Source organism: Pithys albifrons, chromosome 11, assembly GCF_047495875.1.
Source record: "Pithys albifrons albifrons isolate INPA30051 chromosome 11, PitAlb_v1, whole genome shotgun sequence".
Taxonomy (NCBI): domain Eukaryota; kingdom Metazoa; phylum Chordata; class Aves; order Passeriformes; family Thamnophilidae; genus Pithys; species Pithys albifrons.
Genome location: NC_092468.1, coordinates 26,161,349 through 26,185,721, shown reverse-complemented (window position 1 = coordinate 26,185,721; position 24,373 = coordinate 26,161,349). Strand labels below are relative to the sequence as shown.

The 24,373-nt window shown below is 51.4% G+C and overlaps 1 protein-coding gene across 2 annotated transcripts in view; it reads left to right on the top strand.

Annotated features, from left to right (window-relative positions):
- The window catches only part of ARHGEF26 (Rho guanine nucleotide exchange factor 26), a 110,855-nt gene that overhangs the window by 60,668 nt on the left and 25,814 nt on the right, over positions 1 to 24,373 (top strand). For both annotated transcript variants that reach the window (XM_071566767.1, XM_071566765.1), the window contains exons 2-4: positions 18,160 to 20,899; positions 22,308 to 22,344; positions 24,226 to 24,371. In XM_071566767.1, the coding sequence (XP_071422868.1) occupies positions 19,733 to 20,899; positions 22,308 to 22,344; positions 24,226 to 24,371 (1,350 nt within the window). In that variant the 5' untranslated portion in view covers positions 18,160 to 19,732. The remainder of the gene's footprint in view (positions 1 to 18,159; positions 20,900 to 22,307; positions 22,345 to 24,225; positions 24,372 to 24,373) is intronic.

The window sequence follows — 24,373 nt, the reverse complement described above, 5'->3', positions numbered from 1 at the left end:
CTGTGCAAGAGCTGCACCCTGGGTGCTCGTGCCAGGCAGTTGCTACAGGCACGTGCCACTTCTCTGGAGGAGTCTGTAATACAAAGTGCTCCTGGATTTCTAGCACAGCACTGGGATTATAAATACTTCTGAGGCTGGAAATCAGATGAACAGCTCTGTCTAGTGGCAATTGCAATAACTACATCAGAAGGTCCTTATTTCTAACAGAATTTGGCCCATATGTGTTGAATCAAATGAGTTTAAAAATAACTGGTTGGGTGCTTTTCCCATGGCAAATGCTCCGAGTGCTTCTGGAGACATGGGATAAACATGTGAGGCCACACTCTGCCACGAGCTTTCTGTTCTTTAAAGATCTTTGCTTTGTTTAGTTTTCACCAAAGGCAGTAAAATCCCCTGAGACTGCCATTGCCAAAGCTGTGGGTGGGATCTGGAGGGCCCTGTGCTTCCCTTCCCCTGAGCTGTCTGGTGCTTGATGTCCCAAACCCTGCCCAGCCCACCCAAAGGCACAGCATCCTTGGTTTGGGGTTTGGGCAAGGTCTGTGATACTGCTCTGGGTAGTTCTTAACAAAACCACCTAACTGGGAAAATTACTCTGGGCCCCCCAGAAACCGGGTGTGGGGATCCCCCACAGGAGCAGTTTTTGGGGTGGGCAGGTCCTGAGGTTCAGGTACAGGTGCTGGACCCAAGAGCTGGTTTAATCCTGTTGGTGCTGTCCCATGGGACTGGCACTGAGCCCCAGGGTTGGGGCAGAGCCCCCTGCTCAGACACCCCTGGGCCTCGGCAGCTCCAGGTGCTGGGGTGTTCCCTCTGGGAATCTGAGCAGTGTCACACCCCAGCCTGGCTCTGGACTTGCTCTGTCCCGAGGGGCTGTGAGCTGAGCAGGGTGGGAGGCTCTGGGAGCCCAGAGCCAGCCCATTGCCTCCTCCACACCCCCTGCCACTCTGATGGACCCCAACTGCTGCTTAGAGAGAGATTCAGAGTGTACTTGTAGGTAAAATGCTGATGGCAAAGAACCACCTTTCTATCAGAGGCGAAAATGGCTGTGAAGGGAGAAGGGAGTGAAGTTGCTGGAATTCTAACTGAGTGGTTTGTGTTGGATGTGTCTGTGCATCTGTGCACGATGCTGCCTGGATTTGAGACTGCAACTGCTTCTGCTAAACTGTGGTAAATCAGGATTGATAAGCACAAATAGTGCAGAGATTGCATAGAATATTTGGGTAAAGGTCCAGCATATCCTTGTTTAGTGACTCCAGGTCAGAGGCAGGGCCTGAATGGGAAGGTGAGCTCACCAGAGCTTGTCCAGGATTTCAGATGAGCTGACAGCAGAGAGCACTTGAGTGCTGCCTGTGTGCCCTGGTCACAGCTAAGAGCAGATGCTGCAGATTGCAAAACTACTGGCACATCCTTTTATATTTAAATCTCTGTTGAACAAGGCCTTGCCCTTTCTCAGCGGGCAGGGCTTTATTCCTTGCCCTTTCTCAGCAGGCAGGGCTTTATTCCTTGCCCGTGGGAAGCAGGGAGAGGCAGAAATACAGCCCTGACTAGCCCAGAGTCATGTGCAGCACAACTTCCCTCCGGAGACTGAACTTGCAGGTTTGTCTGAGCTCTCCAGTGAAGCCAAGAGGACTTTACAAAGGAATGCCCTCTGTTAAATGTGCAGCTCCTGCAGCAGCCTCTGCAGCCCCGGCTCCCTTTGCATAGCAGAGCCTGCAGATAAGGCAGGGGCGGGCAGGACCCGGCGGCTCGCCCTGCCCTGGAGGCACCCCTTGGACTCCACTGCTTTTGTGCATTGCTTCATCCTGGCTCCCTGCAAGTGCCTCCTCCGTGTGCCCCATCACCCCAGGCTGTTGCCTTCTCTGTCACACCCCGGACTGAATCTGGAGAACTGGAGTTTTCAGTTGTTTCTGTCCAACATTTTAAAGCTCCAAGTCCTGGATTGTGTCTCCTTTCTCTCCCTCTCTCGTTTTTTTTCTTAGATCTCCTTCTCTATGTTCTGACTCATTTCACTCTCTGAGAGCTCTCATTTGGCATCTCCCATGCTGTCTGCCTGCCAATTCCTTGCAATCCCCACATCTCTCTGCACTGTGTTCCTTGGCCACTTGCCAATTCTCAGGCTTTAAACTTCAGCATTTCTAGGATCTGCTCTCCTGAGATTTTTTTCCCTTTTTTATTTCCTCTCTCTTTTTAATGTTTCTAACCAGTTCTCCTTTGGCTCTGTGCTGAACTCTCTAGGCACAAGGAATATAAGGAGGTTCTTTTGAGACCTGAGTTGGAGCAGATGGAATTCTGGAGTGGTGTAGCTTTGTTTCAGAATGCTCCTGGAGGCTTTGTTCAGAGTGCAAGGGGCTTTCAGCTGCCTCTTTAAGGAGTAAGATCTGCAGGTAAACTGAAATTCAGTTTTAATATGCTCCAGTGGTCTATGTATGCTAAACATTTCCATTTTTGACAGCCTTGGGGAAGGCAAGAGATGACAGGCAGTGTTATTCTGGCAGCTCTATTGTGTTCTTCTGTTTGCTATAAAGGGCATTTCCCACAAACAACCAAGTACATCTCAATGAGGGAATATTGCTAATTTACAGGGGAAAAGAAATTCTGTGGTTTTATCCACATCAACCCTTTGATCAGTATTGCAAATTTGGAGTGAGTTTGTCAGTCGAAATGCTCACATTTGTGCCTCTTTACTGATGGCAGTTCCTCTGTTCTCCTTCCAGACACATCTCTGAGCCCTCCTTCAAGCTCCCTCCTGCTCTGAAATCTTGTTACTGCTCTTGTGGTTCCAGTTCCTATCAAAGGGCTGGTTTGCTGCTTTTTGATACAACAAAACTGTCTCTGTCAATAACACATAGAACAGACTTGCATATTTTGACATCAAATGGTCACAGTCATTCTCTCATACTCTTATTTTCCCTTAGAATCACTGACTGCTTTGGGTTGGAAGGGACCCTAAAGATCATCTCGTTTCCTTAGAGAAGAAGCCCTTTTGCCCCCGCCAGGCAGACACCCAAGTCCTATTGAAAGTGATTTTTGGACTTGCATAAGGTTTTGTACATTCAGATCTTTCCAGCAGTGACTGCAGGGCCAACCTCCATCCCCTCTGACCTTCTCCTGCCCAAAGGGGTAATCTCCTCCTGGGCTGTGCTGGTGGCCTCAGGTCCAATCACTCTGTATAACAGTTTTGACTATATTGGTCACTGTTGATATTGATCCCAATGATCACCTGGGTCAAATACTATGATTTTCCTTACCTGCTTAGATATTTATAATCTCCTTTGCAGTAGCTTCACCCTCAGCCAATCCTCTGGATGAGGATGTCCTTGTGGATATACACACATCTCTTGTCTGTGTATGTATTTGAAACCACAAATGCTCTATACATGATAGGCAGGAAAATACAGTTTGCAGGCATCTGTCCCAGAGCTGTTGGTTGTGGAACAGGCAGGGATGGTCTGGTGGTTGGCTGGCCCACACTGGGCTCCTCCAGCTGCTGTCCCTGGAGCAGACCCCCTTCACACAGCACTCAGGGTCCTTCACACAGCACTCAGGGTCCTTCACACAGCACTCAGGGTCCTTGGCTGAGCTGCAGCCTGAGCAGGGGTCAGGTCCATGCTGGGCCACTGCTGGTCCCAGGAGGAGCCCAGAGCTTGCCCAGCAGTTCTCCAACCCCCTGGACACACAGCACATGTGTGTGATGTGCCACAGATCCCACAGGCTGTTCCACACCTCCCAGCCAACAACCAGGATGTGTATTTATCTTTGCCTGATGATTCTTAATAACCCCAAGTCCGGTGCTAAACTGTGCAGATTTCTCTGTCACAGGCTCTTGAATACTTTCATTGTGATTTAGTGTCTTTATAAATAACTGCTCTCTATTGACTCTCCTGAGTTGCATTGCCAGCAGTGGGACTCTTGTTCCAGTGTGTGGTGTTTCTTATTAATTCCACATGTGTTCATCACAGCTGACATACTGCAGTGAATACCAGAGGAATTGTGCCTTAAGTGGAGTCTGAAACGTGAGCCTGAGGGGGCTGCACTCCAGGGATTCATCCAAACTGTCTGTCACTTGTTTGCTCCTTAAATTCTTAAATTGACGATACCCCAATCTGTGAGGGAACTGTCACTAACAGTGCTTGTACTTAAAGCCCCCTGCAAAGGATCACAGCTCCTGTAGCAGCCTTGGGGAAGGGAGAGAGCAGGAAGGTCCAGGAGCCACACCTGGGGTTCTGCTGGAGGCAGGATCTGGGGCAGAGTCAGTTTGGAGGGTGGGGGGTTCTGTGGGTTCTGGGGCAGAGTCAGTTTGTGTGGGGGTTCCTGTGCAATCTGGGGTACAGTCAGTTTGTGTGGGGGTTCCTGTGCAATCTGGGGCAGGGTCAGTTTGTGGGGGGGTTTCTGTGGGTTCTGAGGCAGGGTCAGTTTGTGGGGGGGTTCCTGTGCAATCTGGGGTACAGTCAGTTTGTGGGGGGGTTCCTGTGGATGCTTTCCAGGAGGTACCAGGGCCCCAGAACTGCCCTGGATGGTCACTGGGTGCTGGGTGGGCAAAGGGGACACCAGGAAAGCCCAATCCTGTCTGTGCAGGGTGGGTGTGCCCCCCAGGGCCATGGGGCAGGGATGGAGGGAGCAGCAGGTGAGGAGTGCACAGGGCACCTCAGGAGTCAAAGGAAGAGGGAGAAAAACAGGGTCAGGCAATGTGTTTGCAAATCATGCTTGTGTTGCTTGTGGGGTCTGTTTAGACTAGTTTCTCTCCTACAAACTGTTTTTTTGCAAGGGATTTAATTGCTGGTTGGATGAATGGTTGTCACTGCATAGCAATCACTCTTTAAAGCATTGTTTGCATTTTTCTGCCTCAGTCTCTAGCCTTAATTCTTAAGTAATATGATTGACAAGCTAACATGTGTATATTGTGCTGATCTGTAACTGGAAATAGCTAATAATTAATGTCCAATAGCAATTATCACACTGGGTGTCTTTACTGCAGCTCTGGTTCATGTGGGCAGAGTAGAAATGGGATTGGGTCAGCAGTAATTTAGCCTGATTGGGAACGTGGGTTTTGGACTCTCTGCTGGACTGTATTCTGTCATCTTTTTCCAGGTGAGATCAGCCAGTTACAGAAAAACCTCTGTGAATTCAGATTGGGCAGTTTGGGGAAGGTGAAAAATGCTGTTAGGAATGAGTTCTAAGTTTGCAGGGAGGATGGGGAGAAAGGTTTACCCATTTATTACCCACTGGTTTAACCAGGGTCACATTGATTTGCTGAATTTTATCTCCTCAAGGACAAGGACACCTCACTTTCCCTTCTCCATTTGTTTTTCACATTTCTTCTGCTGCAAGGCTCTTTTCTGGATTTGAATAAGGTGGGAAAAAAGTGAACTTAGCTGTTGTTGCTGCTAGGGGAAGCAATGGCCAAGGTCAAACACTTTCACACTTTTTCTACCTGCAAAGTTTTAGTCACACTACAGTTTCAACTGGAGGCTTGTAAAGGTTATTTGGAAACAAGCTTATCAGTCTAGGAATGTAAGTCGTGAACTTCTTCAGCTCTTTATCTACTACGAGGATTTGAATGCAGAAGAAACAAAGGATCGTTAGGCCTTGAACTCTGGTGATGGTGTCTGTTCCTGCAAGAGAACAGCCCAGCAGGTCCAGGAGCTGCCCAGCAGGTCCAGGAACAGCCCAGCAGGTCCAGGAGCTGCCCAGCAGGTCCAGGAACAGCCCAGCAGGTCCAGGAGCTGCCCAACAGGTCCAGGAACAGCCCAGCAGGTCCAGGAGCTGCCCAGCAGGTCCAGGAACAGCCCAGCAGGTCCATGATCAGCCCCGCAGGTCCAGGAACAGCCCAGCAGGTCCAGGAACAGCCCAGCTCACATCAGCTAGTCCTGCTTTGTACATAAAGCTGAGCTGGGTCTGGTTTGACACTCAGGATTGGGTGCTGCTGAGGGGTGGGTGCTGCTGGCTGGACACTGGGCAAGCCAGGGAGTCCTGGAGCAAGGGAAAGAAGGAAAGAGCCTTTCCTGGTTTTCCTGCTAGCAAGGAACAGGCAGTGGTGAAACCATCCCCTGAAGCTCCTGCAGTGGGATTTCTGACACAGCTCCATAAGCCTCTCTGCACCTGATCATTTCCCCTGAGGTGAAGGAGCCCTCAGGCGTGCTGGCTGTGCTCAGCTCTGCTCTGCCCATCTGTGCTCCCAGCACAGACCAGCTCCCTGAGGAGCAGATGGGACTGGGACTGGCCCAAACCTCCCCAGTGAACAGCACTGTTGGCTGAGGTCAGTCACACCTGTGCTTGCAGACAGGGCAGACCCTTTTTCCAGCACAAAGCAGATGAGGGGACACTGGTGTCTTCATGGTTCAAGGAACAAGTCTGGTCCTCTAGCCCAGGTCCTGCCTGAACTCAGAAGCCTTGCTCCAATATGACTTAGGTTTGGTTGATGCAGAAACAACATCTGTAGCCTGGAGAGCACTCCATGGCCCTGGGACCACCCTGGGGCACTCAGGGAGGGAGTCCCGTGCTGTGCTGGGAGGGAATGGGCTGTGCTGGGCAGGATCAGGAGTGGGCTGTGCTGGGCAGGGATCAGGAGTGGGCTGTGCTGGGAGGGGATGGGCTGTGCTGGGCAGGATCAGGAGTGGGCTGTGCTGGGAGGGGATGGGCTGTGCTGGGCAGGATCAGGAGTGGGCTGTGCTGGGCAGGGATCAGGAGTGGGCTGTGCTGGGCACAGATGGGCTGTGCTGGGCAGGGATCAGGGATGGGCTGTGCTGGGCAGGGATCAGGGATGGGCTGTGCTGGGCACGGATGGGCTGTGCTGGGCAGGGATCAGGGATGGGCTGTGCTGGGCACGGATGGGCTGTGCTGGGCAGGGATCAGGGATGGGCTGTGCTGGGCAGGGATCAGGAGTGGGCTGTGCTGGGCAGGGATCAGGGATGGGCTGTGCTGGGCAGGGATGGGCTGTGCTGGGCAGGGATCAGGGATGGGCTGTGCTGGGCACGGATGGGCTGTGCTGGGCAGGGATCAGGGATGGGCTGTGCTGGGCACGGATGGGCTGTGCTGGGCAGGGATCAGGGATGGGCTGTGCTGGGCACGGATGGGCTGTGCTGGGCAGGGATCAGGGATGGGCTGTGCTGGACACGGATGGGCTGTGCTGGGCAGGGATCAGGGATGGGCTGTGCTGGGCACGGATGGGCTGTGCTGGGCAGGGATCAGGGATGGGCTGTGCTGGGCACGGATGGGCTGTGCTGGGAGGTGATGGGCTGTCCTGGGCAGGGATCAGGGATGGGCTGTGCTGTTGCCCTGCAATGCTGCTGGGCCTCATCCTGCTGCCCTGAGAGCCCCCAGGGCAGAGGGCACAGCAAGGAGCCTGGCAGGGACTTTCTCTCAAACTGAGGACATCCAAACAGGGCCCTTATTTATTAAAGTGATTAAGTCATCTGTTCATTTTCACTGACTGGGGTTTTGGCCTGTGAATACACAAGCTGGAACTGCCTGTTCTTCGCTTGTTTTTCCATGTCTTGGACATTCTCACTCCAGTCATGTTTTGTTCCATCTCATCCATTTCCCTGTAAGACACAGTGTCTGCTCAGGCTTAATAAATAAATTAATCTCCAAGGCAGCACACTTGGGCTCTCTGTCTTACCCTTAATAGGTGTTGAACTGTATGAAATAATGCCTAAGTTTTTTAAGAATCATAGCAACTATCCCTACTTTACATGTTGTTATTTTTTTAAATGGACTCCTTTTCTAATTTTATTCTTTATTAAGTAAACAGTCTTTAATAGTGTTTATCACAAAGGCACATTTAAATCTGTTCTGCTCCACTCTGGTTTCTCAGAACAGGCTTTTCACTTCTCCATAGAAAACAGGAATGGACAAAATGTGAAGCATGTGTGAGTGAAATGATGTTAAAATAGTATCTTGCACCCTTTCTCCTGGTGGATTTGGAAGGTGCCTGTTCCGTGCTTGTTAATGTGGGGCTGGTATATCTGCCAGCTCAGCTGCCTCTGTTTAGATTGTGAAGATCTTTTCCTACTGTATTTTTAAATACAGAACTAAAACCATGCTGAGCTTTTCTTCTGCCCTGACAGGAGCTTTTATGTGTGAGCAGTGGCTGCCTCTCATTTGCTGTCCTGTGCTTGAGTCCTGAGCAAAGCTGGGTGTGTTTTGGGAACAGCCAGCCTGGCATTGCCTCTGGTTACCAGGAGCTTCTGAAGGAACAACTCATTCTGGGATTCATTCTTTGCCTGTCCTCACTTTGCATAAAGCAGAGAAATATCTGTCCCTTTTGGGAGGGAGAGGGACAGTGGGGAACAAACAGTGCCTCCAGTAAGGGCCCCCTGACTCTTTGTCAGTGACAGCTCAGCTGTGAGTGCTAGTGTTCCCCATAGCCACAGCTGGGCACAGGTGCTGGTGCTGCCCCACAGCCACAGCTGGGCACAGGTGCTGGAGCTGCCCCACAGCCATGGGCTGGGCACAGGTGCTGGTGTTCCCCCCACAGCCACAGCTGGGCACAGGTGCTGGTGCTGCCCCACAGCCACAGCTGGGCACAGGTGCTGGTGTTCCCCCCAGCCACAGCCATGGCTGGGCAGAGGTGCTGGTGCTGCCCCATGCAGTGCCCTCAGCTCAGCTATCAATGCTGGTGTTCCCCCCAGCCACAGCTGGGCAGAGGTGCTGGTGCTGCCCCATGCAGTGCCCTCTGCTCAGCTATCAATGCTGGTGTTCCCCCAGCCACAGCTGGGCAGAGGTGCTGGTGCTGCCCCACGCAGTGCCCTCAGCTCAGCTATCAATGCTGGTGTTCCCCCCAGCCATGGGCTGGGCACAGGTGCTGGTGCTGCCCCATGCAGTGCCCTCAGCTCAGCTATCAATGCTGGTGTTCCCCCCCTCCACAGCCATGACTGGGCAGAGGTGCTGCTGCTCTCTGTGCAATGCAATGTGATTTAATGCTTTTAATGGATTCAGACCATACTTTTATGGAGCTTTCTGCCAAGAGAAAAAAGAACCACAATTGTGCTTTATGAAAGTGAGGTGAATGATCAGATTTGGGCCAGCTCAGCTGATCTTATTAAACAGACACCACCTGTGTAGGAGCAGAGGGGCTGCAAACTGATGCTCTAATTTGTTGGAGACTGTGCAATTAATTGGAACATGGTGGGAAAGAATTATTTGTGTGGTGGTTATAAAAGCAAAGTCCTGCAGGACTGAGATGAGTTAGACTGGACCTTCTGCCTTTCCATATCAGCTTCCTGTGGGTACAGAACATCACGTAACAACTGCAGATTGTCAGCTGAAGATTTGATTTCCTTGCTGTGTTCAACCCGTGTGTGTGGTGAGAGAGGAGAATTGAGACACACTTTTTTATTAGTTTTTTCCAACAAGCTAGTTTGGTTCAAAATACAAATAGTGTATATAATGCAAAATATATTGGCACTTAAACTCCCTCCAGGTGCAGTAATTCAAGATGTCTATTAAGTCAGGTATGGAATGTTGCTAAAACACACTGTTCTTTCTGAAATCATAAGCCTGGATGAAATTAGCTGGGTAATTAAGATTCAGAATTTGACTGTGCAAAGGGCAAAGAGATGTTTCTAATGATATGATATGATATGATATTAATATTACATATTCCCTCAAAGTAGGACTCTGAAATTTTAAAGCAGACTTCCTTTTCTGTAATACAATGTACTTCTAGTAAATCTCCTGTGTTTCAAAGAGCAGCTTTCCAAGCTTCGTGTCCCAGGAGCTTGCTCTTTATGTGCTTTTTCCTCTATTGGAAGCATCTCAGTTTTTGCAGCTTTAGTTTTGGATGGGCCAGTTACAGTGAGGGAGTTTATTCCAAGAATACCAGTGTGGTTTTTATCACTGTGATTGGGCTGCTCTGTTAATGGTTTACTTCAAACAAGGAGATCTTTGCTGTGGCATTTGCTGCCCAGTCATAACTATCTGGAGTATTTCAAGTATTCCCAGGTTTTCACTCACAGGGTAAGAGCATCTGCAGCTGGCTGGCCTTTCTTGTGTCTCTTGCTTCTGCCTTGGGTATTTCTCTGGGAATTCTCAGGAGCCTTGGGAATGGCTTTCCAAGCCCTCCATGCCTGGCTGGCTGTACCTGGACCCCCAGCAGGCTGCTGGCACTGCCCCTGTGCCCCAGGCACAGCCCCTCACACCCACGAGGAGGAGGAGGCTGCACCCAGGGGTTCCAGAGCCACCCCCAGCCCTCGGGGCAGCACCAAGTCAGTTCAAACTGGTGCCAAGGGGTTTGCTGGTGGTTACCAGTGGGGCAGGTCAGCAGGGGCCTCATAGGGCCTGTCCCCAGGTGTGGCCCTGGGCTGGGGACGCAGCCACTGTGGGTACAGCTGGGGCTGGCTGAGGGGCCCTTACGGAGCAGCTGAATCCTGCCCTCGGGCAGGGCTGGCACTGGGGACACTGGGCATGGCTCTAACACCACCCAGAGGGGACTGGGGCACTGGGGACACTGGGCATGGCTCAAACACCACCCAGAGGGGACTGGGGCACTGGGGACACTGGGCATGGCTCTAACACCACCCAGAGGGGACTGGGGCATTGGGGACACTGGGCACTGCTCAAACACCACCCAGCAGGAACTGGGGCACTGGGGACACTGGGCACTGCTCAAACACCACCCAGCAGGGACTGGGGCACTGGGGACACTGGGCACTGCTCAAACACCACCCAGAGGGGACTGGGGCACTGGGGACACTGGGCACTGCTCAAACACCACCCAGCAGGGACTGGGGCACTGGTGGTGTGTCACTGCTCAGGGTTTCTGCCTTGTCTTCTCCCAGACCCTGAGTATTCCCAGCTCTCATGATGTTTTCTTGCTGAGCAAATGGTTTTGGTGCATTTCAGCAATGCAAAGAAATGGCTGTTCAGGCTCAGCTTCCCTGTGCCCTGAGGTGCTGCAGGGAATGTCACCATGGGAAGGAATCAGGTTAAACATCAACAGCAAAGTAAAGAGGATCAGGGGACAAGAGGAAGGGTCGTGTGCTTGTTTCATTAAGGCCTTTGCATGGCTTTGTGGTCCGCAAAAATTCCATTTAATTAGGGTTTTGCTCTTCAGATCATTAATTCTTGTAAGTAATTTATTTCTACCCCACTAAGAAAATGAAGATATGAAACTCTCCCACTGTTTATGGTGGCCGATGGCTGATTTGCACTTTGCTGTTTCCCTCCATGGCCTGAGGTCAGTGTGGAAGCTGCTGGAGGACTCCCCTCACATCCCAGCTGGACAAGGGGAACCACAATTTTTATTGTATTCTGATTTAAACTTAAATTTGTCTAAACTTGGCATGCACAGATTGAGCTGAAAAATGAATTCTAAATCAGCAAACTCACTTAGGAGCTTTCACAGAGGAGCTGGGGCAGACTTGGCTGCAGGGATTGTTGAGGATCACCCCGTGCACACCCACAGAGCTGTGGGCTGTGCCAGCCTCGGGCTGGACTGTCCCACCAAATTCCTTTCCCCTGAGCTTTACTGTGTGGCTGTTACCAAGTCACAGGAGTCCAGAAGGCACAGGAACAGCAGCACCCAGGAAAATCCACAGAAATATCTGGATGGAAAACCTTGTTTGGTAAAAATTAACATTCTCTCCCCTCAGCCTGTGAGAGTTGACCTCGTGCAAATATTTCTGATTTTTACATCTCTGAGCTTAAAACAGTAGCTTTTTACAAAGACTCCACACAACTCCCCATGAGCTGACTAAATCATGTATTTTGGTTATTTCGTTACTTGAAGAATTGATTAATTATGATACAGAGCAAGTAGGTATTGAGATGAGTAAAGTGGCTTGTAACATGTTCTTCTCTTCTATCACAGGGGAAAAACATGTTCTCGGTTTCCTTTTAGTGTCTGGCTTTTATCACTGAGAACCAGGGATCCTAAACTGCATCCCAGCATTCCCCAGGAATGTTATCCCTGGCTCCACTGCTCAGGAGGTGCTGAAGTGGCCTGAGCAGTGCCAGCTGAATTCACAACCCTGCAGCAGAGGATGCCAGTGATTTGGTGCCTCTTTCCTTCTTTGTCTAATTTCTTAAGAGGGAAAGAACATGCAGAGACAAGAACAGGAAGCACTGACAGTCTCACAGCAAACTGCTGCTTGCAGTTCTCTTTTTGGGGTTTCCAAGCAATGAAACAAAAGGTTAATGTTTTTCTCTTGCTTTCAGACTGCATTTGAAAACATTTTCAGCCTCTTTATTTGTCTTTCATCTCCTGAGAAACTGAATAAAACTGAGTGAAACAAAAGCACTTTGACACCATGGATGGATCCAGACATGTATTTAACAGCACAGAGCTGGAGGGAAAGAAGCCAGGCAACATTTTCTGAGAAAGAAACGTTCTCACTGTATGCCTGGGTACCTTAATCCACTCCTTCCTTCTTCCTTTCTACCTCAGAGGAGCATAATTCAACATTAAAACCCCCTCCATTCAAAATACATAGAACAGCCTGTAAAAGGGAAATCCAAACACAGCCAGACCATGTACAGACATGAGCAGTGCTGTGACAGGAACCACAATCCAGACTCCTCCTCATCACTCAGGCCACAGGGCACTGTCACCTGTGCTGTGGACCCACTGAGGAGCTCAGTCCTTCCAGCTGCCTGTCCCAGCTGCCTGTCCCAGCTCCCTGCACAGAGCAGGCTGGCTCAGTCCTTCCAGCTGCCTGTCCCAGCTGCCTGTCCCAGCTGCCTGTCCCAGCTGCCTGTCCCAGCTGCCTGTCCCAGCTCCCTGCACAGAGCAGGCTGGCTCAGCCCTTCCAGCTGCCTGTCCCAGCTGCCTGTCCCAGCCCCTGCAGCAGAGCAGCCTGGCAGCAGCACGGACAGTTCTGCTCAGCCCGATGGGTCACGAACACATTGGCAGTTGTGTCCTGGCGACTCAGGGCACCTCGTATTTTGTTTCCATGGCCATCATGTGGCTGCTCTGTAGCCCTCCAGTTCCAGGGACTTGTAAGGCCTTTGCAAAGCCCCTGGAACTCGGATGGGTCTGTCCTCATCCTCTGAGAGGCTCTCACTGCTCCAGCTCTTCCCAACTAGGGCAAGTATGAGGACAGAGCCTGCCCAGCCGCCTGCCCCGTGCTGTGCTGAGCTGCTGCAGGACTCATCTCACAAGCCTCTCGTGCTAAGCTTTGGCAGAGTAACTTGAAAAGCATTGGAACTCTTTATCAACATTTATAAACTGGTTTATCCTCCATGCTGGGCAAGGTTTCTGCTTTTTTTGGGTCCAGCACTGCCTCTCTGGATTAAAGCGATTTGCAAGGTCTTGATCACCTTCAGTTGGATTTAAGGGATGAAATCAGTCCATGAATAATTTTGAAAACAACTAAAAAGCAATAAAAATTTTGTCTGTGGGGACTTATATCTCAGATAAAATGAATCCTCTCAGCCAGACTGGCTGCACAGACAGAGTGCACTGGCCATGCTCCTGCATCAGAGTTCTTTCCAAAGCAGGGCTTGTTCTATCCCCTCCTTTTCCCCCTTTCCTTTTGAAACCAGATTTCTTTATTTTGGGGAATCTGTTTTTGGCTCAGTGTCTCTGCCCTCCCTTCTCTCTCTTTCAGTCTAGTTAGAAGTGCTGTACGAGTTCCCAGACTCTCACTCTGCTCCTGACCTGTTGCTGTTCCAGCTGCAGGGCTTTTCTCTCCTGCCATGTCCTGCTTTACACCCCCCTCTCCTCTTGTCTCCCTGATGACTGCACCTGTCAGGTCTGGAATTTCAACTCTGTTCTACAGGGTAGGTCAGGAAATAAGTCACAGTGAGGTGAAGGATGAAGAAAGGACTTAGATAATATGATAGAAATTATTTCCAACTGAGAAGAACACTTCAGGGACTGATAGAAAATAAGAGCTTGACTGGAAAGGAGACAACTTGAGAAAGTGAGCCCAGAGAAACCATAGAGCTGAATTTTGGCACACCTAACAGCAGAATAAATTCCACTCATTAAAATGTATTTGAGCTAATTAGTGGGATCAGAGTTGAATTAGGAACAGTTTCAATAGCTTGGAGAAGAAAGATAATAAGAGCAGTGCCAATTTTCCCAAATGTTTGGGAAGGCAACGTGCTCACACACACACACACACACACACACACACACACACACACACACGGGTGCTGAGGTGTGTGGACAGTGCCCTGAGCACAGCCCAGCAGGGCAGGGCGTGGGGAACACGAGAGTGGCCTCAGGTCGGGAAATTCTGCCCAAGAGCTGCTTATTCAGGGCCAATTAGGCTCGTTGTTGCAGTCGGTAATGAGGGTGCCCCAGCCCTGCCCAGCACCTCCACACCCAGTGATGCAGTTCCCACTGCAGGACTGAGCCAGGCCAGGCTGCAGCAGGGGGAGCACCAATGGGAAACTGGAATTGCAGGGGGAAAGGCACATCCAGAGCTCCAGCTCATTAGAGCAAAACAGGCACACGCTCCCTGCCTCACTCCAGACTCCCTCACTGTCTGTTCTGTTGCTATGGCATTCATAAAATTCCAGCGTGTCAGCGTAGCAAGGGGCAAATCTGGTACATAACAACAGGTTAATCAGTTTTTTGAAACTAAACAAGGTTCAGCATTTATAAATCAGTACAATTACAGAATCACAGAATCATTTAGGTTGGAAAAGAGCTCTAAGATCATTGAGTCCAACCTTTGACCCATCTCCACCTTGACACCCAGAGCTGAGGGAAACCACCCAGTCCAGCCAAGCCATTCCCTGGGGCTCAGGTCTCTCACCTGAGAGAGTCAGCTTTGGAAATCTCAGCCTCTGTTTGCAACAGCTGCCCCATCTATAGAGCTAGCAAGGCCTGGGGAGCCCCTGGTGTGTCCACAGTCATCAGTGGGTACCTGGAAGCTCCCTGGAAGGGCAGGGCAGGCTGGCAAAGTCCAGTGGCACTGCAAGGCTGGGCAGTGACAGCCTGAAAGCAGGTGACTCACCTGCTCCCACTGCAGAGAGACAGCACAGTGTCACACCCAGAAATTATCATCTATCATTAAGGAAACTAATAGAAAACACTGGAATTCTTTTTTTTTTTTTAATTTCTGTATGAGCAGAATGGTCATTCCTTAAAAACAAAAACCAGACTAAAAGTCCCAGCAGAAACCAGTCTTAGGGAATAAGCTCTTTGGAGACCTACCCACAATAAAATCTCTCTTCCCCCTGTCACTGCTCAGGCATTTCTGTGCACACACAGCCAAAGGGAGAACAAAGAGAGCAGAGCCAGCAATCAGCACCCTTGAGCTGCACACACTGTCCTTGAAGGCTCCCAGCCTTGCCTGAGTCTCTAATGGCAACCACCAAAACTCTTCAGCTATGGCAAGCAGTGCCTCCATCCCTTTGTTGGGAGATGTTTGAAATCCTGGAAACTCTATAAATAACAACTTCTGAACTATAGTCATCAGATAAAAGAGTTTATCTCTACATTTTCAGGGACTTTCCCTTAATTGTTCTCCTACAGAAATGGTGGTCTTTGAGTTATTGAGAGGAAATTCACTGTCAGAATTTCAAACCTGTAAATGGAATCATAGAACTGGAAAAGCAATGAATATAACTAAGCTGGAGAGGAAAGGACAGGCTTTTCAGTTTCACAATTCTCCTTCAATATTCATTGTACATTCACTGAGAAAAATGAGAAGTGGGTTACAAATTCTTTCTTTACCTTTTCCTTTTCATCCCAGTTTAACAATGAAACAGGATCTTGTTTCAGCTTCGATGCTCCATGAGCACTAGCAGGTTCTTTAATCCTGCAGTGCAATGTGATGTGGTTTTCCCCTAAAAGCTTTTAGTTAATGCTGAAAAGCTTTCCACTATTGCTGATTATTTTAGCAACAGCAAAAACAATTCAGAGGAAAATAGAAATAATTACAGAACCTGTCTCCTGCCATCTTGGATTGATTTACAGTGAATTTGGCTGGGCAGTGTTCAGAGTAAAGTCTCTCACAGTTGTACAGACAAGGAAGGGGCAGAAGGTCGGGAGGCTGGACCCTCCCGTGTGCTGTGCTGGAGCACTCTGGGCTTGCCTGTGTTGCTGGAGCAACCGTGTCCTGCCTGGGAACCTCCTGCTGCCCACACTGGCAGGAGGCTCCACACCCTGTTTGGTGTCCCTGGCAAAGCAGTGAAACCACAGCCAGAAGGGTTTCAGCACAGCCTGGCTCTGGCACAGACATCTCATCTTCCCTTCCCTTGTGGTGACCCCATCCCTCCTGTGCCTGTGCAGGGGCTTGTGGGACAGTAAGAGCTTTATTCCTCCTGCCTGCTGATTCTGGGGCAGAGACTTGCTCCAGTCTGAGCGTGGCTGGCTGCTCTTCAGCTGCCCAAAGCCAGGCAAAGAGAAGAGCTTCAAAAGAATGTCATTTGTATAATTATTTCCTAACTGCCAGTGAATGCAGATGGGACATGCAGTGATTCCATCGGGGATTAACCAGCAGCTGGTGCTTCCCCTGGAGCCATTTTCCCCCTGCCCTCTCTCACAGGGGGGCAGATGCTGATGGCAATGCCCCCGGGGAGGCAGAAGGCAGGGGGGGATCCTGGAGGCAGGGGGGGATCCTGGGCCCCAACCTGAAGCTGTAGGGGCAGGGCCAGTCTGGGGCCTGGCATGGGAAATGTTCCCAAGGGATGCAGAATTGCAGGGGAACTCTCTCTGCTGCAGCTCCCACTGCACAGGTTCTGCCCCACCTCCTCACCCCCAAAACTGGCTGAGGGACAGAGAGCACTGGCCAAAGGGTGGGTTAGGAAGCACTGGCACAGCAAACAGTTTATGTACAGACACTGAATTACAGGTGTATCCCAACATCTGCAGGTGTTTGCAGCACTGAGGAGCTCCAGCCCAGCACACACCAGAGACAGCCCAGAGCTAGAGGGGAGATCTGAAATGGTTCTGACAAGGCATACAAAGTGTCCATGGATTTGTCTTCCCCTCTCTTGTTTGCCAGAAAGCACAGTCCTGATCCCAGTCTTGACACATCCTGTAAGTTACTGCATGAGCACTTAAATTCTTACATTGAGTTCTTACACACTGAACCCTGTAACCATTTCCAAGTTTAATCTGACTATCACTTGTGGGCTTGTTACCAGGTCAGCTCAGGTTTGGGCACTGCTACACAGGTGCCTCAATGATTTTACACTGTGAATAACTGTTGATAACTGTGTTTGCATTTCTTTCTTTTCTTCAATTATCGAGTTGATTTTCCTTTCCTTATAGTGGCAATGTTATTGTAAGGTTTTATATCTCTTTTACTGTGTATGAAATGGAACACTGATGTGGAACCAAAATTACTCTTGTAATTGCAGCACTGTGAATAACTATGTGCAAGAGAATGATCTTGTAAAAGCTGATTACCTCGGTGATTAATAATTAGGATTTATCACTTAAGTAATATGCAGCAGCTATGCCTAATTCCTTGGCAAGTTCATGAGGACAGTTGAGAGATAATTTAGAAACAATCCAGTGTGAAATCCCAACTGACAACTGAACCAGCATCTTGGGGTCTGCCTGTGGCTTCTCCCTGTGCTTTGCCTGTTTGAAGCTGGAGTGGCAATTTGGAGTTTTCTCTCATCTGTGGGACATACAAATTTCCCCTTTTTAATTTCTTTGTGCTTTGCTTAATTTGATTCTTAGTATGATTTTTGTTTTCCCTGGGTCATCTGGCAGAAGAATAAATATATCAGAGGTTTATGTACAGGGGGTGGGCTGTTCCTTATGTTTTCTCCTGTATTATTTTCTGATTGTTTATTACCTACTAAACAGGATTAGTGTAAATACTCTTTTTTATCTCTTTAAAAAGATCACAGAACACTTCTAATCTATTCTTTTCTGATTTGGCAATATATGAACCCTTGCAAGTCTGGAGGGAACAGTTACAAATCTAATGTTTTTCTGGCCCTTCTCCTACAAGTTTATCCAGGAGCTTAAGTGGGTGCCCATCCATAAATAAACAAGTAATTTTGTTGAGCATTCTCCAGAACTCTCTCCTCCACTCCCCAGGAGTTCTCCAGCCCTCCACCTGCCAGGCACCTGCCATACAACATCACTGCTGAGTCCAGGCTCCGATCAAAGCTTTGGGGATTGCTCTTTCAGTTCAAGTCTCAGCAGAAATCAAGTTTGCATCTTGCAAGGATGAAAGCCAAGTGCCCTCTGAGCCAGGTGTGAGATGATCTGCTCAGCCTAACAAAGGTTCTCTGTCCCCCCTGCAGAGCCCTTTCCTGAGGTCACCCAGAGGGAAATGCCAGGAATGTTCCCCCCAGCTGCAGTGACAGAGCTCTGAGTGAGGAGCAGGACCAACAGAGCAGGTGAGTGCTGCTCTCCTCCCTCTGGGGCAGCCCCACAGGGCAGGCAGAGCCCCAGGGCCTGGGCCACAGCACCTCCCAATAATCCAGGGATTTCTGTGCTGCCAGTCCAGAGGGCATGTGTTAATTACACAGGAACAGAATCCCACCCAGATTTTGTCTTTTGTGCATTTGAGGGAAGCCTCAGCTTTGTGATTTAATACTAGGGAAGTATTTTAAATTTTATTTTACATTCATGTCTAATGTGGCACTTAATACTGGTGCTAAATAATTATTAATGTTGAATGCTCCACATGCTGTGACTAGATGGTTTCTAAAACATAGAGATCATTATTTTCTTCCCGTGGCAGCAGAGCAGGTTTTAACTGCACAGGAGCAGGCAGTGAGGGAAGGGCACGTTGTAATTATTGACTGGAACAGGACAGGAAAACGTCCGTGTCACTCGTGTCAGGGGCTCTGCTGAGGCTGCCCCGTGGGGAGCACAGGGCCCTTGGCTGGGCTGCCAGGGCACATGCCCTGTGTTGGGTGAAGGCAGGGCTGTGCCCTCCCCGTGCAGCCACCAGCGCAGAAAGGTGGGCTTGCCTTTGGTTTGCTTTTTAATACCTACTCTGTTCTCCTTTGATGTAAGGTTAAGTTGTAAGATGTATGAAGTCACAGTTAGGTTTCACCATTTTTACAGATACACCTTTTGGGGTGATGTCATTTGTCAGAATTCCGAGCAGATTCATGGTTTATGTCCTATTTTTTAACGCAAAGCTGCTTTCCCAGCTTTCTCCCAGCGCTTTAGCACAGCAAGGCAGCCCCAGCCGGGCAGGTGCAACGTGTTCTCTAATGAATGAACAGGTGTGGGGCAGGGGGGCCCTGCCAGGCTCTGCCCGGGCTGGCACCGCCGAGGTGGGACACGGAGGTGGCATCACTCAACACCTGAGGTGGGACACGGGGGTGGCATCACTGAAGAGCCGAGGTCCAGGGGGTGGCATTGCTGGACGCGACTGCCGCGATGGCCACGTGTCGAGGGTGAATTCAACCCTTTTTCCCCCGCGTGGGTACTCGTGGATGCCGCAGCGGGAAGCCCGGGCGCTGTCGCTGCCGGGACTGGCACTGGCACTGGCACTGGCACTGGCTGGGGCACACCGCCCGCCCTGCTCTGCCCTGCCCGCGGCTCTGCCTTCCCCGGGGCACCTCTGCTGTCCCTCCCCCCGGGAGCCCCTGCTCAGCCCGCACACCCCGGGGCACCCCTGCTGTCCCTCCCTCCCTCCCTCCCCGCGGGCAGGGCCGGGCTGGCGCGGGGGCTGTGCCGGCGGAAGCGCCGCTCCGCCCGCCCCGGCCGAGCGCAGGTGGGGCGGGATTGGGAGCGGGATTGGGAGCGGAGCGGCTCCCCGCCCTCCCCCGGCCCGGCCCGGCCCGGCCCGCGCTGGCCCCGCGCCCGCAGAGCGTTCCCGCAGCCCCGGCCCGAGCGGCGCGGGGCGGGTGGGCGGCGATGGACGCGCCGCACTGGAGGAGGCGGGCGACCCCCCGGCCGCGGCCGCTGGGCTGGAGCAAGCCCCGGCCGCAGTCGTACCAGAGCCCCAGCGGGCTGCTCGTCACCGACTTCCCCGTGGAGGACAGGTGCGCCCTCGGCGTGAGCCGGCCCGCCATGGCAGCGCTGCCCAACGGGACGGCGCGGCCGCCCCCGGACCTGGCCCCGGACCTGGTCCCGCACAGCCCCGTCGGCTCCACCGCCCGCGGCACCGTCCCCGCAGCGGGCAGCGGGCAGGGCCGGGGGGCACTGTCGCCCAGGGCTGGGGGGCCAGCCCCGCACCGGGACCGCGCCGTGATCGCGGCCAGCGCTCAGCCCGCAGCGTGCGGCCGGGCCGGCGAGCCCCCGGGGGGACGGGGCACATCCCCGGCGGGACCGGGGACATCCCCGGGGGGACTGGGGGCATCTCCCGGCATCGGCCGGGCCTCCGAGCCCCCGGGGGGACCGGGCACAGCCCCCGGGGTCATCCGGGCTGCTGCGAGCTCGGGGAGACCGGGGGCATCCCCCAGGACCAGCCGGGCTGCTGAGAACCCGGGGGGACCGGGCACATCCCCCGGCATCGGCCGGGCCGCCCAGCCCCCGGGGGGACCGGGCACATCCCCGGGGGGGCCGCGGACACCCCCCGGGACCGGCCGGGCCGCCGAGCACCCGCAAGGGTCGCCCGGGACCGGCCGGGTTGCTGAGAGCCCGCTGGTACCGCAGACATCCCCCGAGGCCGCCGAGCCCCCGCAGGGATCCCCCGGGGGTGCCCCCGCCGAGCCCCCCGCCCTGCTGAGCACGCACAGCCCCGCGGCGCTCCGGCTGGGCTCGCAGCAGCTGATCCCGCTCGGCCTGGCCGAGGGGCCCCGGGGCTCAGGCGCGGCCCGCGAGCGGCCGCTGAAGGCGCGGAGCCTGGTGGAGCCCCCCCGGCCGCCCCCGGGCAGCGACCCCGAGCCCGAGCCCGACCCCTCGGGCAGCCCCGGCGCGCTGCGCAGGGGGCTCCGCTCCACGTCCTATCGCCGAGCCGTGGGCAGCGCCCCCGACACCGACGGCGCCAACGGCTGCAAGAAGAAGAACAGAATGTCCCAGCCCATCCTGAGAGCCGTGGCCGAGGATAAGGAGAAGTTCTCGAGCCTGGGCAGGATAAAGGTGAGGTGATGGTGTGGCTCCGCGGGAGCGTCATCTGCTGACTCCACGTTTTCCACAAATTGGAGGAGTTTTTCAGTTTGCTTTTTGCTAACACAAAACTTCTCGCAGTTATTGCGAGTCGGGCAGTGCTGTTTTCTCAGTGAGGTGTTGCAGGGACACGAGTGTGTTGAAATGTGGGCAGCTCAGCACTGCTCCTGCAGCCTCCTGCTCGGGTGTCCTCCTGGGGCTGCTCTCACAGCCCAACTCATGGCTTAAAACGCCTTTCCTAGAAAGGAGTAAACAGGAAAAAAGAGACATTGTCTTAATAAACTCTGCCTGCCAGAGACAGAAAAACAAACTTCCTCCTGCGCTCCTCTATCTGAGACATCACTTTTAAATTATTTTACAAATCACTGTGTGGTTCTTAAATCAATAGGGACCACTTCAGTTATCTTAATTCTAATGCTTGCACACAAAAGCAGAACGCCTGTTTTTAAATCTTGGTTGTCTCCCTTGGGAGTAGTAGAGATCTGAATTGCATGTTAATGCTTTAGAATTAAGTTATAAAGACTTACTGAAAATACTCTTGAACATAAAGTATAATATTGTATTTCCTTATTTTTAAGTATAATTTGTTACTTTATGAATTATATTCATAGATATCTGTGGAATTGTGTAATAAAGTACACCAGGCTGAGGGCTGATGCTGTATCTGTTAAAATAATTATCAACTTCATGACAGTTTCCAGCCAAATTCAAAATTATGGTAATAGAAGCTTTTGTGAAAATGCTACAAGTGATGAAATAGGAATTGGTGAAATTGTGAACAGCTGCAGAGTAGGGGGTGATGTGAGTTGGTAGCAGACTTGAGCAGTAAGTTATGTTTAGAATAGGAGGATGTGACATTGTCCCTTCCTAACACGCAGAGCTCTCTGCTAGTCGTGTTTTATTAAACAGACTCTCAGCACAGAGGACTTGTTGCAGCAGAGCAGCTGTTTCATCTCAGAGGTTTGTTTTGCTCTCGGGAGGTTCATCTGCAAAGCTCTTGGAGCGGGTGTTGTTGCAGAGTGTGGAGGGGCAGCCACTCCCTGGGCCTCGTGGGCTCCCAGGACAGCCCCGGGACAGGGGGATGAGCTGCAGGTTCACTGAGCCCTCTGCAGCCACTGGGTTGTGCTTCTGAAACTCAGGGAAAATGAAACGTGGGGAAAATGCAATGAGCAATGCATGAGAAAAAGGAAACTGGAACAGCTTTTCACTTTCTGTAGTGAAACTGTTGTTTTTGTTGAACTTCTGTCTAACAGCCAAAGTTTATGGGTTAGAACCTGTTGATTTTGTGCCTAAGTGTTCAATAACACACGTTCTTGTTGCTGTGGTTATTTTGCATTCTCTTTCTAACACAGATCTATCTCTTTTCTATTAAATCTGCCAGAAGATGCTGAAGGGACAAGGGACATTCGATGGGGAAGGTAAGCCCTGCCCTGCACAGACCTGCTGATAACTCAGTCCTGAGGGAAATGAACTTTCAGGGTCGGTTTCCACGTTTCCTTAGTACAAAGTCAAAGAATAAGTACCCTGCTTTTCAGTAGAATATACTGAAATATGGAACCATAATGTTGGCACTGGACACACTTCAGGGATACTTTATAAAACAGCAGGCTAAAAATGGGGGTTAGTGTGAGGGGCTTCTTTTCCACTTAAGCTCGTGTCCCTCCCGAAAGATGAGCCCTTGGGTGTGTCTCAGCCCTGACAGTCCTGTGTGGTTCCAGGGGAGGGGCTCCTGCAGTGGCACTGCCTCCCTGCTGTGCCCTGGGGCTCTGCCCAGGTGCAGGTGCTGTGGGGCATTAACAGGTTTGGGGCAGCACACACACCCCTGAGCCCTTACTCTGAGCTGCTGGGTCACAGCTGTTCCTCTTCTCCTCAGAGGCCAAGTGCTGGGATGAATCCTTTGACTCTGTCATCATTTTTCTTTTGTGCTACCTTGTCTTCAAGTTTAAGTGCCAGAAAAACACCATTATCATCATTTTTGTGTCACTTCTTAATTCTGAGCTTTGCCAAGTTTGCTGCTTTTCCCAATATTTCAACAAGAGAAAAATCTTTCCTGGCTATGAGTCTGTGGAAGTTTTATTGTAATAACTGCTACTCACTTGGCTTTTCTCTGCTTAATGCCTCCTTGAGGTCATCTCAGCTGCTGTGTTACCTGCCTCTTGTGTCCATATTCAAGCCTTCCTACTTTGTTCTGGTTGCATCATCCCCTTTCCTGCTCATATTTGTATCCCTCCTCCACTATCTCCTGGTGACGTTTTCTGGATTCTCTTGCAGTGGTTCCTTTCTGTCTTGGACTGGTCCCAGCTAAGGACTGTCTCTGCAGTGCCTCTCACAGCTCAGTTGCTCTGCTCCTTTTCCTCTCCTGTGCAAACTGTACCCCGTTCCCAGGGAGTGATGCAGATGCCTGACCTTGTCTAACCCTGGGCAGGGCTGTGGGGGCTGAGCAGGTGGGACAGATCCCCCAGCCAGGTGTGGGGCTGTGTGAGGAGCAGCCACACCTTCTGCTCTGCCCCTTCTCTTTTAGGGGAAGGTTGGATATTACCCAAAGTCTGGCCCATCTAAAAGTTCCTTTCAGAGCCCACTTGCTGAATGGCTTCATCCACCTGTGGGTTACTGTGGTGCTGAATTCCTCTGTCCTCTCTGTCTGCTGCTGCAAAGGGTGGGAGGTGGAGAGGGTGTGCTCCACACCTGTGGTTCTTGGCCACTGAAAGTACAGGATTGATGATGGCACAACGCAAACATATGATGAGTGTATTTTGGTTTAAGGTTCACAGGCCTCGTGCTTACTCAGGAAAGCTCTGGGTTTTCTGTTTGGAACAGTTCTGGCCTTAATTCTGGAACTAGGATAATTTCCTTGTCTTGCTGAAATGTGAAGGCAATATTTACAGCTGACAGCAGGAAGGTGGTCGTGGGCCTTGTGATGGTCCTGCAGATGAAGATAGTGGGGCCTCCAGGTCAGAGACTGATCCACTGACACATGGTCCTGTTTTTAATTGCTGGCTAATTATGAAATAGGGTACAGCAAACCAAGGAAGAAAAAATTGTTTTCTGTTTTTTCTTGACAAAGGCCACATCTGTTCTTTAATTCTGTCTGTGAGGATCCCTGGGAGTGGCACAGTGCCCCATTGTCACTGTCCTGCACCATTGTCCAGCCCCACTCAGATGCTGTCTTTGTCTCGTGCAGGGCTGAGGGCACAGACACACTTTGCTTTCTGTCTTTGTTTAAATGTTACTTGAAATTCTTAAGAGAGCAGCTAAACCAACTTTGTAGCACTGCCTGACACACTGTGGTTGTTTTGCAGAAAATGCTGTGTTGTATCAGAACTATAAGGAGAAAGCTCTGGACATAGATTCTGATGAGGAGTGTGAGCCCCGAGAGCAGAAGTGGGATGAGAAGGTGGTTTTTCAGCACAAGCCCCTGAGGTCGACGTGGAGCCAGCTCTCTGTGGT